At 46.2% G+C, this 11919-nt stretch overlaps 2 protein-coding genes across 2 annotated transcripts; one reads left to right on the top strand and one right to left on the bottom strand.

Moving 5' to 3' along the window:
• The first annotated feature begins 2196 nt into the window (after nucleotides 1-2196).
• On the top strand, nucleotides 2197-4691 carry gpr182 (G protein-coupled receptor 182). The gene is made up of 2 exons (XM_071477444.1): nucleotides 2197-2365; nucleotides 3028-4691. Exon 2 carries the CDS (start codon nucleotides 3031-3033, stop codon nucleotides 4120-4122), a length of 1092 nt encoding a protein of 363 aa, XP_071333545.1. The 5' UTR covers nucleotides 2197-2365; nucleotides 3028-3030; the 3' UTR covers nucleotides 4123-4691.
• A 445-nt stretch (nucleotides 4692-5136) lies between these two features.
• On the bottom strand, nucleotides 5137-9957 carry LOC139621146 (zinc finger and BTB domain-containing protein 39). The gene is made up of 3 exons (XM_071477440.1): nucleotides 8680-9957; nucleotides 8070-8441; nucleotides 5137-7175 (listed from the first exon to the last, which is right to left on the bottom strand). The coding sequence occupies exons 1-3, from the start codon at nucleotides 9955-9957 to the stop codon at nucleotides 6192-6194; spliced, it is 2634 nt and encodes an 877-aa protein (XP_071333541.1). The 3' UTR covers nucleotides 5137-6191.
• Between the last annotated feature and the right edge of the window lie 1962 nt (nucleotides 9958-11919).

The following is an 11919-nucleotide window of genomic DNA, read 5'->3' as shown; positions in this document are numbered from 1 at the left end:
GTTGCTGACTGGTTCCTACTTGTTTCACTAGAAACCGAGCGGACTTACACAATAGGATTCAGACAGGATGAGCAGTGAGACGGAGGGAAAAGTTGAGGGGGTTAGTAAGCTACAAACTGCTGACGATCTGGACAGGCGGTAGGAACACCAAGAGCACATCTCATTAATCAGAGGGAATCATGGCCAAAACAAACGTTCCTGCGTTCCTTAGTCGTGACCGTAACAATACCTCGAGTGAGGACATGAGCTCACTCAGCAGGAGCTGCTCCGGGTTGCTCCATGACATTATTTCTTCAGAAGAGATGACACAGTTGCACTTGTCCCTTCTTTATTTTTTAGATGGTCATAATGTTAAGCCCTAAATTCACATCACTGCTCGTGTCTGAGTGAAATAAACCAGATCTGTCACCGCCTGCACCGGTTCAAGTGAAGCCCAACTGCAGCTCATTTTCAAGGATGTGTGTGCATACGTCTGGGTTAAAGAGCCCCCTTCCTCAGTGAGGTCGATGAGCTCCAGCCCCCCCCCATACTCTGCCCCACAGTGCAGGGAACGGGGGTGTTTCCTGGTATTGTTCTCTGCTATGTGGTGCCTGTTTTTACTGTTTCTGCACTGTTCCTACCAGCCATATGCAAATAAACATACAGGATCATGTAAGGTAATTCACTGTGTAATCATACTGAAGTATTGCAAGCAACAAATAAAACTGATGCTTAAGTAACTTGTAAGATTCATGGGAAACATTTTGTGTTGGAAATTCAAAACAACCCAATATTCATGCAGCAGGTGGGCCAGACCCACGTATTTGGGTATTCCCTATAGATCCTGTGTTTTAGGCAGAAAGTGAGATGTTTACTGTCAGAGATCCTGAGCTTTATTATAAATTTTTCATATCTTCTACCTGAGTCTCTTTATGGCTGCAGGTACAAAGAAAACTGTAAACACATACTTCAGAGAAACCCTAAGCCTTCAGATCTTTTTATTGACACCCCTGTATGAACAGTCCAGACCGTAAGTATTTTGGATGGCTCCACATTTTTGTTCTTCAGGCTCCGTGCAGCACATTCAATTTGAAGTAAAATAATAAATACTACATTCACGTGCAAAGTTTCAGTTTTAATTTGAGTAAAAACGTGACTCACATCCTTCAAATGCCGAAAGACGAGTGTGAGGAATACAGGATGAAACCTGATTGTTACTCTCAGATAAGAAAGGGGTTTGGGGGATGGTAATATTGGTTGTTTGGTCCAGACTGAAATATATCAACAGCTAAAAGATCGTTGATGCCATGAAACATAGTAAAGACTGTCATGGTCCTCAGAGGATGAACCCTAATTATGTTGGTGGATGAAGTTTTTACTTATCCAGTCAAACATCTTAACATGTGCTGGAGGCATTGGCACAAAATCTGGTGTCAATATTCATGTTGTTCAGAGGATGAATGTGTCTGAACAGTTATTGGATGAATTGCGAGAAAATTTAACACATTCAAACTGTATCCAAGCTGTAATTGATGATGATTGATGATTCCATTATTTTTTTTAATCTTGCTCCATCATCATCAGGTCAGAAATTATCCAATAATGGTGAACATGGTAAAACTTTATACCTGCTTATTATAATCACGTTAGAGTTTAGCTCATAGCACCCCCGTGTACAGTGTCAGAGAGCTGCAAACAGGGCTTTAAAAACCTCTTATTTCTCCTTATTGTCTTCTATATAAGGCAATGGTGCTTAAATCCCAGTGTAATGAGGTGTATCAGGTCTGTGTTAGATGTAGAGTAGAGTTAGAGTAATGTTTTTACTCTTTAAAATGTTATTTAATAAACTATAATTAAATAAAAGAAAAAAAAAGTGTTTCTGAGGCAAAGAGCAGCAGAGGGCAAAGTGCACTTTTCAATCCGGAGACATCACAGAGAAAATCATAGTGTTCAGGAGGGAAAACAGTGGTTGAGGGTTTTAAGTCTTGATGTGTTCAAGGTTCTCGCATGAATACTGAATTTACATTTTGAGAAACATCTTTATTTTTGGACGTGTGTTTTTTAAAAGACAAACGTTTAACTTTCACTCTCTGAAGTGTGTGTAGGCGTCCCTGGACCTCTGTACCACTCCCCACTACCCACTGAGGATGTCCTGTTAGATCTGTGCATGTGCGCTGCCGTGTGTGTGTGTGTGTGTGTTTGTTTTAATGAGAAATGGGAGGGTAGAAACTCCAGGCTGCTTGATTGCTCAGATAGCCCTCAACATTAGAGCTGGAAGGAGTCGACTGGTGTCTGCAGGCTTCACACACCAAACTCTCCACAAGACCTCAGGCCTCAGGAGGGACCTGCCCCTCTTCATCTCCACTACACTCATCATCACAGCAAGGTACGAACGAGAAGAGATGTCAGAATCTGTTTCTGCATTTAACGTGGATAGAAAAGGGAAAAATGCCTCTCAACAGGTCTTGGGGGGGAAATTATTGCATAAAATCTTTAAAAATTTTGTGTGGGTCCAGAGCGAGCTGTGTGAAATCAAAAGTCCTCAAGTGATGTCACTTGAGTCAGTGCTGATCGGGTGGTTGAGTTGCACTGTGGGTAATGTAGGCACCAGAAGAAAATGTGTGATGTAAAAAAAATTAGAAATTTGATGCAAAAACATCTGCATCACTTTTCATCCAATGTCCGTCTGAAAGTGTTGTAGCAGTGAGAGGCTAAACCAGTGGATTACTCTTTAAATTGCTATGAATCAGTAAAAATGACTTTAATTATACACAAATACAAGTGTACAATCACAACACCTCAAAGTGTAACATTATACTTTCTGAATTGCCTGTTGTAGGTTGTGAAATTGCCTTTAATAACCTGCTGGGGTTTTAGTAGCCACCTCTCAGAGGCATTTGAGCAGCATTTCAACCCAGCATGTCTGCCACCCTCCTCCTCCTCCTGTGTTTCTGTTATGTAACGTCTGAAAACATAATCAGATTAACCCCAAAGTAAATCTAAACTCTGTCCAGATATGAAACACTTTTCCTCTGATTTTCACTCCAGACCATGAGCACTCCCGAGCACAACCACTCATTAGACATCTTCAATGGCACACCGTGGTTTGTCTATGACTGCACCATCCAGCTCGACGCGGACTACCGGCGCATCTGCCTCTTCCTGCTCTACCTGTTCATCTTCATGGTGGGCCTGCTGGAGAACGCGCTGGTGGTCTGGGTGAACTGGCGCCGGCGCCACTCGGCCAATGGGGTTCTCTTCTGCATCATCAACGTGAGCCTGTCGGACCTGATGGTGATTGCCATCCTGCCTTTCTTCATGATGGAGGTGACCATGGACAAGGTTTGGCTGTGGGGCCGCTTCCTCTGCAAGGTCACCAACCTCATCTATGTGGTCAACTTCTACAGCAGCTCCTTCTTCCTGGCCTTCATGACCCTGGAGCGCTACCTGTCCCTGACCAGACCCTCGTCTCCGGCCCTATTCCCCGTGGTGGGCCGGCGGCGCTGGGTGCTCTGCGGAGGCCTGTGGGTGTTCTCCTTTTTCCTGGCTCTGATGGAGAACGTCCACGTGGAGCTTCTGGAGTGGGACGAGCCCGGCTGCTACATGCTGCCTGAATACAACTACACCGAATGGTTCGTCTCGGTGGCTTTCCTCTGCCTGCTCTTCCAGTTCCTGGGCCCTGCTGCTGTCATCATCACCTGCAACGTGCTGATCGCCCGAGCAGTTCAGACAGCTCCAGATGTGCAGGGCCGGCGGGACGTGTGGCTGGTGCATGTGTACTCCCTGGTGTTTGTCACGTGCTGGCTGCCCTACCACATGGTCATGTTCCTGATGATCATAGACGACCTGGACCCTCACATCTTCAGCTGCAACACGATAGAAGTCCTCTACTTCTCGTTCAGCGTGGTGCAGGGCCTGTCTCTTTTCCACTGTGTTGCCAACCCCATCCTCTACAACTTCCTCAGCAAGAGCTTCCAAAACAACCTCATCAACACGGTGGTGAACTACTTACCCAGAGAGGGGACTGTGGACCAGGTGGGAGCAGGAAACCAGCCCAACGCTCCCAATGGAGGCGGCGGAGACCTGGGAAAGCAGCGCAAGTTAAGTAACGCCAGCACAAGCCAGTCTGATGTTGGATCATAAGAAAGAAGCTGGGATGAGAGTAGAGTGAGCATCAGGAGCGATCTTAAGATTTGACAGAACTGAATCCAGTCTTGGTGTTTCAGAAAACCAGACTCATGGATTGTATCTTCTCTTGTCAAAGACTCATTGTGCTGTTTGTTATGCAACAGATGGGCTCACCAACACCTTCCTCCCATAATCCACCTCCTGTTTTTATTTCTATCATGTATCTGATAACAATTTTAAAGAGAAAAAGGCAGGAAATGTTTGATTTTTTTTTTTTTTTTTTTTTTCCTTTTCTCCTCAAAGCTTCTCAAATCCCACAGGAACTCACGGCAGCCTCTGAAATCTCACGGCACAGGGGAAGAACAGTGCCACACCAGGAATGTGTGTAAACAAATCTGCTGCCTGTCCAGTGCCGGATAAGAGCCATCCTCATACCCATATAAACATGTGAGAATGTAGCTGAATAGACCAGAGTCTTTCTCCATAACACTACAGATAAATTATAGCTCACATTTATCTGTTTCTGGATGCTGCTGTAGTCGAACAAATTCTGTTAAAACGCAATAAAACTCCCTCAAACACTGTTTGTATCTATCTGAGCTGCAGAACCTGAGTGGAATTTTGTACTTTTGTTATCATCCTGATGAAAAAGCTTAGGGTTGTGCCTGTTTGGAAGCTTATGTTTATTTTACTGAGCTTGCTGTTCTTGCACTTGGCTATCTCGCTCTTTGCAGTTACTGTTGATCTTTATTACATCTGCTTCCATCTGGAATGTGTCACATTCAATGTTTTCAAAGATAAAGAAGGCAGAAAAAAGGAAAAATTGGCTGTCAGTCTGCAGATGGCACAATAACAGGAAGAGACCGGGCCTGAAAAGGGGCAAAGGTCACGAGCCCCTGGAAGCAGGAGTTTCACCACACTGCGCAGATTTCTGCAAGTTCATCACTGAGATTGTGATGATGGATGGGTTTTGTGGTGCAGGACATGGAAAAAAGTCGTCCAAAACAGATTAAAAAAAAAAAACAATCATTCAGGACTGATAACAGTCTTCATTTATTTTGTTCTTTTCAAAAACAATATTTAAAATATAATAAATAGTTGCACTGTGATCATAAATAAGACACAAATATGTGATGGGCACTTAAATATCATGTTTCTACGGCACAATATGCTTCACACACTCTCAACAAGTGAATACAGCATGTGACTAAATGGCGTTTTGTGAAAGCATTCAATGACACACACACACACACACACAAATGAAACACACTCCTATATGTGACAAGTTATGTTGTGTCTATGGATTGAAAAATGAAACTTTAAAAACCGTGTGTGAAAATAGCGACTGCAAATATAGGAAAATAATTTCTATGCTACAATGAGTTGCTACTTCAATAACAGCGTAATAATCACTGACATTAAAAACCTATCCTGATACTGAAGTTAGAAAGGTACAGACTCGTTTGGATATAAGCAGGGTGCTGCGTGACAACAGGTCAACAGTCCACATGCTTCCCTTCTGTCAAGGACACACAACAGGATACACTGCCACCAAGCGGCTTCTTTTCTATCTTAGTTCAAAGAGACGTGGCCTCCACACAGGTCGACTCAGTGAACAGCATCTGACACATAATATGTCCACTACATTCTAAAAGTCTAAGTCTATAACAGAGCTGAAACGATTAATCCGTTAGTCGATCGCAAGAAAATTAATCTAAAGAGGATTCGGTGTCGTTTAAGTAATTTATGAAGCAGAAATGTCAAATATTCTCTGAGGCAGATTCTCAAATGCTGAGAAAAGAATTTGCTGCTTTTATTTGTCTCGTACGATAATAAACAGAATATTTGGGTTTTTTTCACTGTAAACAAGTCGTGCGAAGACATCATCATGACTTCTGGTCAATTGTGAAATTTTTTGACATTTTACCGCCTAAACGATTAATCGATCATGAGAGTAATCAGTAGCTGCAGCCCTAGTCTATTATATGCAGTATATGGTCCACGACAACCAGACACAGAGTTTGCGTCGGACAGAGGGTAAAGGGACGAGGAGAGCTGCTCCGGGCCGACACACACGCGGCCGGTCAGGTGTCCACGGCGGGCAGCGGTTCTTTCGAGTGATCGTTGTACATGAAGGTCTGCTCGATGTTGAAGTCCGGCGGCAGGTGGTCCTTGTGGAGCTCCATGTGCGACGACACTAGCTTCAGCGTGGAGAAGTAAAGGCCGCAGACGGTGCAGCGGTACATGAGGGCGCCGGCGTGGGTCTTCAGGTGGCAGATCATGGTGGAGCGGCCTCTGAAGAAGCGCAGACACACCTTGCACTGGTAGGGTTTCTCCCCGGTGTGGATGCGCAGGTGATAGGTGAACTCCCCCGAGTGGGCGAAACGTTTACCGCAGTAGCGACACCGGTACCATTTCCCACGGACCCCTGCTGCTCCGCCTCCCCCATCCTGCCCCGAGCTCCCGTTGGTCAGGACCCCAGAGGACAAGCTGTGCACTGGCCCCTGAAAAAACTTATCTGGTAAGCCAAAGCCCATTCCCAGGCCCAGACCCAGGTTGCTCATCTTCACGAGGCCACTGACGTCCCGCGGAGAGGAGGAGGAGCAGGAAGACGGCGGGCACTCCAGCGACTGGTCGGCTTTACGTTTGCCCAACCAGCCCTGGCCCCCAACACCTCCTCCGCCCCCCAGGGACTCGTTGGTGTGCAGGCTGAGGTGGTACTGAAAGGCGGATGAGGAGCGGAAAGTCTGGGGGCAAAGGAAGCAGTGCAGCTCCTCTACCCCTGCCACACCTCCTCCCCCGACTCCATCCGCCCCGACTCTGTAAGCCCTCAGCACCGACCGCTCCCTCTCCTTAGCTGCCGCCTCCTCAGCGTGCACCGTCATGTGTCTGTCCAGGAGGGGGCGCTCTACGAAGCAGCGGGCGCAGTGCGGGCAGGTGAAGACAGGCAGCGAGAGGTGGGCGAGGGCGTGCCACAGCAGGGAGCACAGGGAGAGCTGGGGGAGGTGACACAGGCCGCAGCTCAGGCTCTGAGGACACACGTGGTTCAGCAGGTGGTCTTTGACGGTCTGAGGGTACGAAACAGATGGTCAGACAAACAGACGTCTCACCAGACTGTGTCTTTGATTCTGAGCTCATCCACACATCATCTGCTCTCAGTGTTCACATGAGAAAATAAAAACACACCAGTTCAGCTTTTGTTCCTATCTCTCACAAGTTGGAATCATTATTATTTTTTTTAATCCTCTTTTTATTGTGTTACACCAGGATCCATTTAAAGCCTTCAATCAGACTCAGCTGCCAACAAAAATAATGAATCTGATGAGTCTTAATGGACAATGAAAAAAAAAGTTAGGACCAGTGAAGTAAATTAAATTACAGGCGTCCAACAAGAATAAACTGAACATTAAATAAAATGCAAAAAAAAAAAAAAAAAACATGAAATACCTAATATATAAAATACCAAACAAAGAAACCAAACTAATCTATGAAATTAAAGATCTAAGACTTTTTCTAACTACACAAAAAGTGTCTGTCTCTCAAATTCATCCATCCACCTGACAGGTGTGGCATATCAAGATGCTGGTTACACAGCATAATTAGTGCACAGGTGTTCCTCAGGCTGGTCACAATAAGAGGCCACTTTCAAATGTGCAGTTTTATTTATTTATTTATAAGACTTTCACTGGAAGAATCTGAATCTCCTACTTTACAACTACCACAAACTAAAACAAATGGCAGGAAGGTAAGAATTCAATCTAAAAACTGAAGAGTAACATTTGTGAAATGGTGAACAACAATGTGATGTATAAAAATAATGGGCTTAATAATGTCAGATCCTCCTTTAAATGAGGATAATAATAACCCATTTTGAAATTTGTGACTAATTATGTATCAAACTGACCTGACATCATGTCTGTAAAAGCATCTGACTTCAAAATCCACCTCAATCATCCACCCACCTGGAAGTCCTTGCTGAGGGTTTTGTTGCACGCGGCACACTGCAGCTCGGAGCTCGGGCCCTGGCTGCTGCTGCTGCTGCTGCTGGTGAGCGCCCCCTGCGGTAACGTGTAACTGGAGGACGTCTGGCGGTGGTGACGCAGCAGTTTGCTCTGGCTGCAGAACTGCAGGTGACACATGTCGCAGGTGAAGAGCTGCACCCCGACGTGGGAGAGGGAGTGGGCGGCACCGGCGGCGCGGTCCGGGAACGAGGCCCCGCACACCCTGCAGAGCCCCAGCTCCGTCAGGTGGGTCTCAGCGTGTCTGCGGACAGCAGCCGGGTCTGCTGGGAGGGGCACCGCGCAGGCTTTACACGACAGCACGTCTCTGGTCACCTGGAGGAGTGGACGGTGGTGATTTTAAAGTGCGGAAAACTCTTGATTTCATTAGAAAACTACACAATCCTGCACATTGTTGGTCTGTTGTTGACTTTAATTCAGTTTATCAACACAATGTTTCAGTCCTCAGATCTTCATCAGGCAGAATTCAAACAGACCAACAATAAGAACCCAAAATAAAGTTTACAGGAGACGTTTGTAGACATTGTACTACAGCTTCAGACACAAACATTACCTGGCTGCTCGAGTTCCCTCCCTCTCCGTTCTCCACGTACACAAGGTCATCTTCATCATCCTCTTCATCCACCTCCTCCATGAAGTTCTCGTCGTCGCTCAGCTCGATGATCTCCCCCGCCAGCTGTCTCCACTGCTCCTCCTCCGTTCCCTCCATTGCTCCGTTACCTTGCAGGGCCTCCCGCTCCTCCTCGTTCTCTCCCTCCTCCACCTCTCTAAACATCAGCCCGCCGTCCCTCTGCAGGTCCACCACGTCGCCCTCCGCCGGCCCAACCTGCAGGCGGCCTAGAGGCTCTCCTGAGGAGGAGGTCGGGGCGCAGGCCTCCGCTCCGAGTTGAGCCGAGGAGTCGGGGAAGGAGCAGGAGTCGGACGGCGCGGGCTCACTGCTCTGAGGCAGGGAGACACCTGTGCTCTCAGACACCATTTGTCCATCCCTGTTGCCGTCCTCACAGCTGCCTCCCGCCTCCTCCTCTTCCAGCCCCTGCTCAGTCTTCAGCTGGAGCACAGGACCCGGGGGCAGAACGCTGTCGCTCTGACCGGAGTGGCCGCTGCTGGTTAAAAGATGGCCGCCTGGTAGCTGATGATCTGCTGCCATCCGCCCATAGCCGATATGAGACTGGACGTCTTCTGCCTTCAGGTCCAGAGTCAGAGCCCCGGTGTGAGCGTCACGGCCGGTCCTGGCTGTCCTGGTTTGGAAGAGAGGTGAGGGAGCAGCAGCAGGAGTCGGGGCGGCGGACAGACCAGCTGATGAAGACAGAGATGAGCAGGAGGCGGCAGATGAGCACACAGACGATGCGGATACAGAAGCTCCACTGGCAGCAGCCACCGTGGAAGCGGCAGCAACCATGCCGGGGTCCAGGGCGAGGTCTGCAGGACTGCTGGCTTTACAGTTTGCAGACACAGAAGCCTGCAGGTCAGGGAAGATGGCGTGACAGGCCCTCACCAGCTCACCGACGCCCAGCCTCTCAGCCAGCTCGTACAGCACCCCAACATCGATGAGATCAGCCAGGATCTCCCCCGTGTAGACGAACGTCAGCACCTTCTCAAAGTTGGCCGGGGAGATAAACTCCAGGGAGAAGGCGGCAGTGGACGAGGCCGGAGCCCGGGCGAACAGGTTGCGGAAGTATGAGCCGGCGCAGGCCAGCACCGCACGGTGTGCTGCGAACGTGCGGTTTCCCACCTGCAGCAACACATCACAGTACCGGCGTGACTGGCGGCAGCGGTTGAGCTCAGCGAGGAGGCTGGCGGCGTGGCCAGGACCCTGCAGCCGGATCCTCATCCCTGCTGCTGCAGCTCCTGGCGCGCTACAGTCCAACTGCAGGAACAGACGAGACACGAGAGGAACATGTGAGACGTGAGGCAAAGATTTCTTTCTTTCTTTAGCCTGAATGTACAATTTGATTTGTTTGTTTACTGTCACTAAGGCTGCAATAACTATTATTTTCATTATTGATTAATATGCAGATTTTTTTATTTCAATTTTTGATTGTTTAGTTCAGTGATTCTCAAACTTTTCACAGCAGAGACCCCTGAACTGACACACATTAGACCATGAAGCCCCATATGATAAGATCTTTGCTTTTAGATGTTTAAGTGTTTGAAACCCATGAGTCTAAATAGTCACATATTCTGTTATTGTGGATGGAATTATAGGGAAAAGAAATTATTCCCTATTTCTCTAGGGACCCCCAGGAACCTCCTCAGGATATGAAATGTAGAAAATAGTCTGACCCAGTCTAAAGTTATTCAGTTAATAAGATAAAGCAGGAAATCTTCATGTAGTCAGACAGGAAACAGCCTTGTTTTGAGGCACACTTTAATTATTTTAAATATAATTGATTAATAAAATAGTTTAGATGAATAATAATCGACTAATCAGTTTGAGGCAGCTGCTCAGACACCATTGCCAGGCTTTAATAAGATGCCAGACACAGGTCATCTGGTTGATTTCCAGGCGGATTCATTGAAATAATAATCAAGTGATTGATTAATAGTGAAATGAAATATAAAGAAAATAATCTCGACTACAAACCTCTGCTTTCAGACACGCACAGGTGGGATATTCTCACTGTTGCTCCTCTGTGTGTTTGTTTAAAACGCTTGAGGAGCTGCACCAGTGTTTTCCAGTCTGATGAGCGGGGCCAGTTTTAACTGTGGTGACCCTGCTCCTCTCTCAGATCAATCCCACCTTTCACTCACCTGTTCCCCGCAGCTTCGTCCTCCTCGTCACCCGAAGCTCCGGCTTCTCATCCCTGTCGCTGTCCCTCACCCACCGACGGACGTCTGCAGCCGGTGGATGTCCGAGTTGGCTCCGGTGCTCGTCCACGGTTTATCAGTTTTATCATCACAGCCCCTGATGATCCTCCGTCGCGTTTTCGTGACGTGTGTCAACAAAGCGAGTCGTGCGGACGCCCCCTGCGGCGCGAGCGCGTCCCTGCAGCGGAAACCGTCCAGACGAGCAGGAGGAAGTGCTCGGGCCTGTGTTACTGCAGTAAAACTACCACTTACAGGTACTACAAGTACAAGTCCTGCATTTTAAATCCGGGGTATTAACATCGAATTTAAAGTAGTAAAAGCTTTCATAATGCATCATTGTGTTGTAGATGGATAGATGACTTTATTCATCCCCGAGGGGAAATTAGGTTGTTACAGCAGCCCGGTGTGTTTGTACAAAAAATACAACAGAATAAAATACTGAGGTAGAAAAAATAGAAATAAAAATACAGAATGGAACAAAGACACTTAAAAAAAAACACAAGATAAGTAATGGTAATAATACTGATGGTAAGAGGGTTATGTTACTGTTAATAACAGTATATATATCATATATAGTAATAGTAACAGTATGTGATAATAATAATAATAGTAGAATAACAGCATAATAATCACAGTAAATAATAACCTTATATAATACTAATAATGATTATTAGTGCATTATTGATGCATTTATATACAAGTTATTTTAATGTTGCAGCTGGTAAAGGTGGGGCCAATTTAAATAATCAATATTTTGATTATCTTGTATAGATAGATAGAACCAGACAATACAATCTGCTGAATATACTGTACTAAAATAATAATATGTCTTAATACACTGTACATTAGTGCAAATCAGGATGTTGGACAATTGTCTGTGAATTAAAAACAGAATTTGCTGTGCACTGAATTTATCTGTAGAATATGAGTAATTTATACAGTGTATATATATATATGGTAACAGTATAAACAGTATTTGAAAGAT

Source organism: Trachinotus anak, unplaced genomic scaffold (assembly GCF_046630095.1).
Source record: "Trachinotus anak isolate AG129_WGS33_773 ecotype Australia unplaced genomic scaffold, CSIRO_AGI_Tana_v1 ptg000004l, whole genome shotgun sequence".
Taxonomy (NCBI): domain Eukaryota; kingdom Metazoa; phylum Chordata; class Actinopteri; order Carangiformes; family Carangidae; genus Trachinotus; species Trachinotus anak.
The sequence above is the reverse complement of the archived record's forward strand: the minus strand, read 5'-3'. Positions and strand labels throughout refer to the sequence as shown.

Coding starts and splice junctions, on each gene's coding strand:
- gpr182 (XM_071477444.1), top strand. CDS start 3,031: ATGAGCACTCCCGAGCACAACCACTCATTAGACATCTTCAATGGCACA.
- LOC139621146 (XM_071477440.1), bottom strand. CDS start 9,957: ATGAGGATCCGGCTGCAGGGTCCTGGCCACGCCGCCAGCCTCCTCGCT. Junction 8,442..8,679: donor GAGGGAACTCGAGCAGCCAG/GTAATGTTTGTG, acceptor CCACTCCTCCAG/GTGACCAGAGACGTGCTGTC. Junction 7,176..8,069: donor CCCTCAGCAAGGACTTCCAG/GTGGGTGGATGA, acceptor TCGTACCCTCAG/ACCGTCAAAGACCACCTGCT.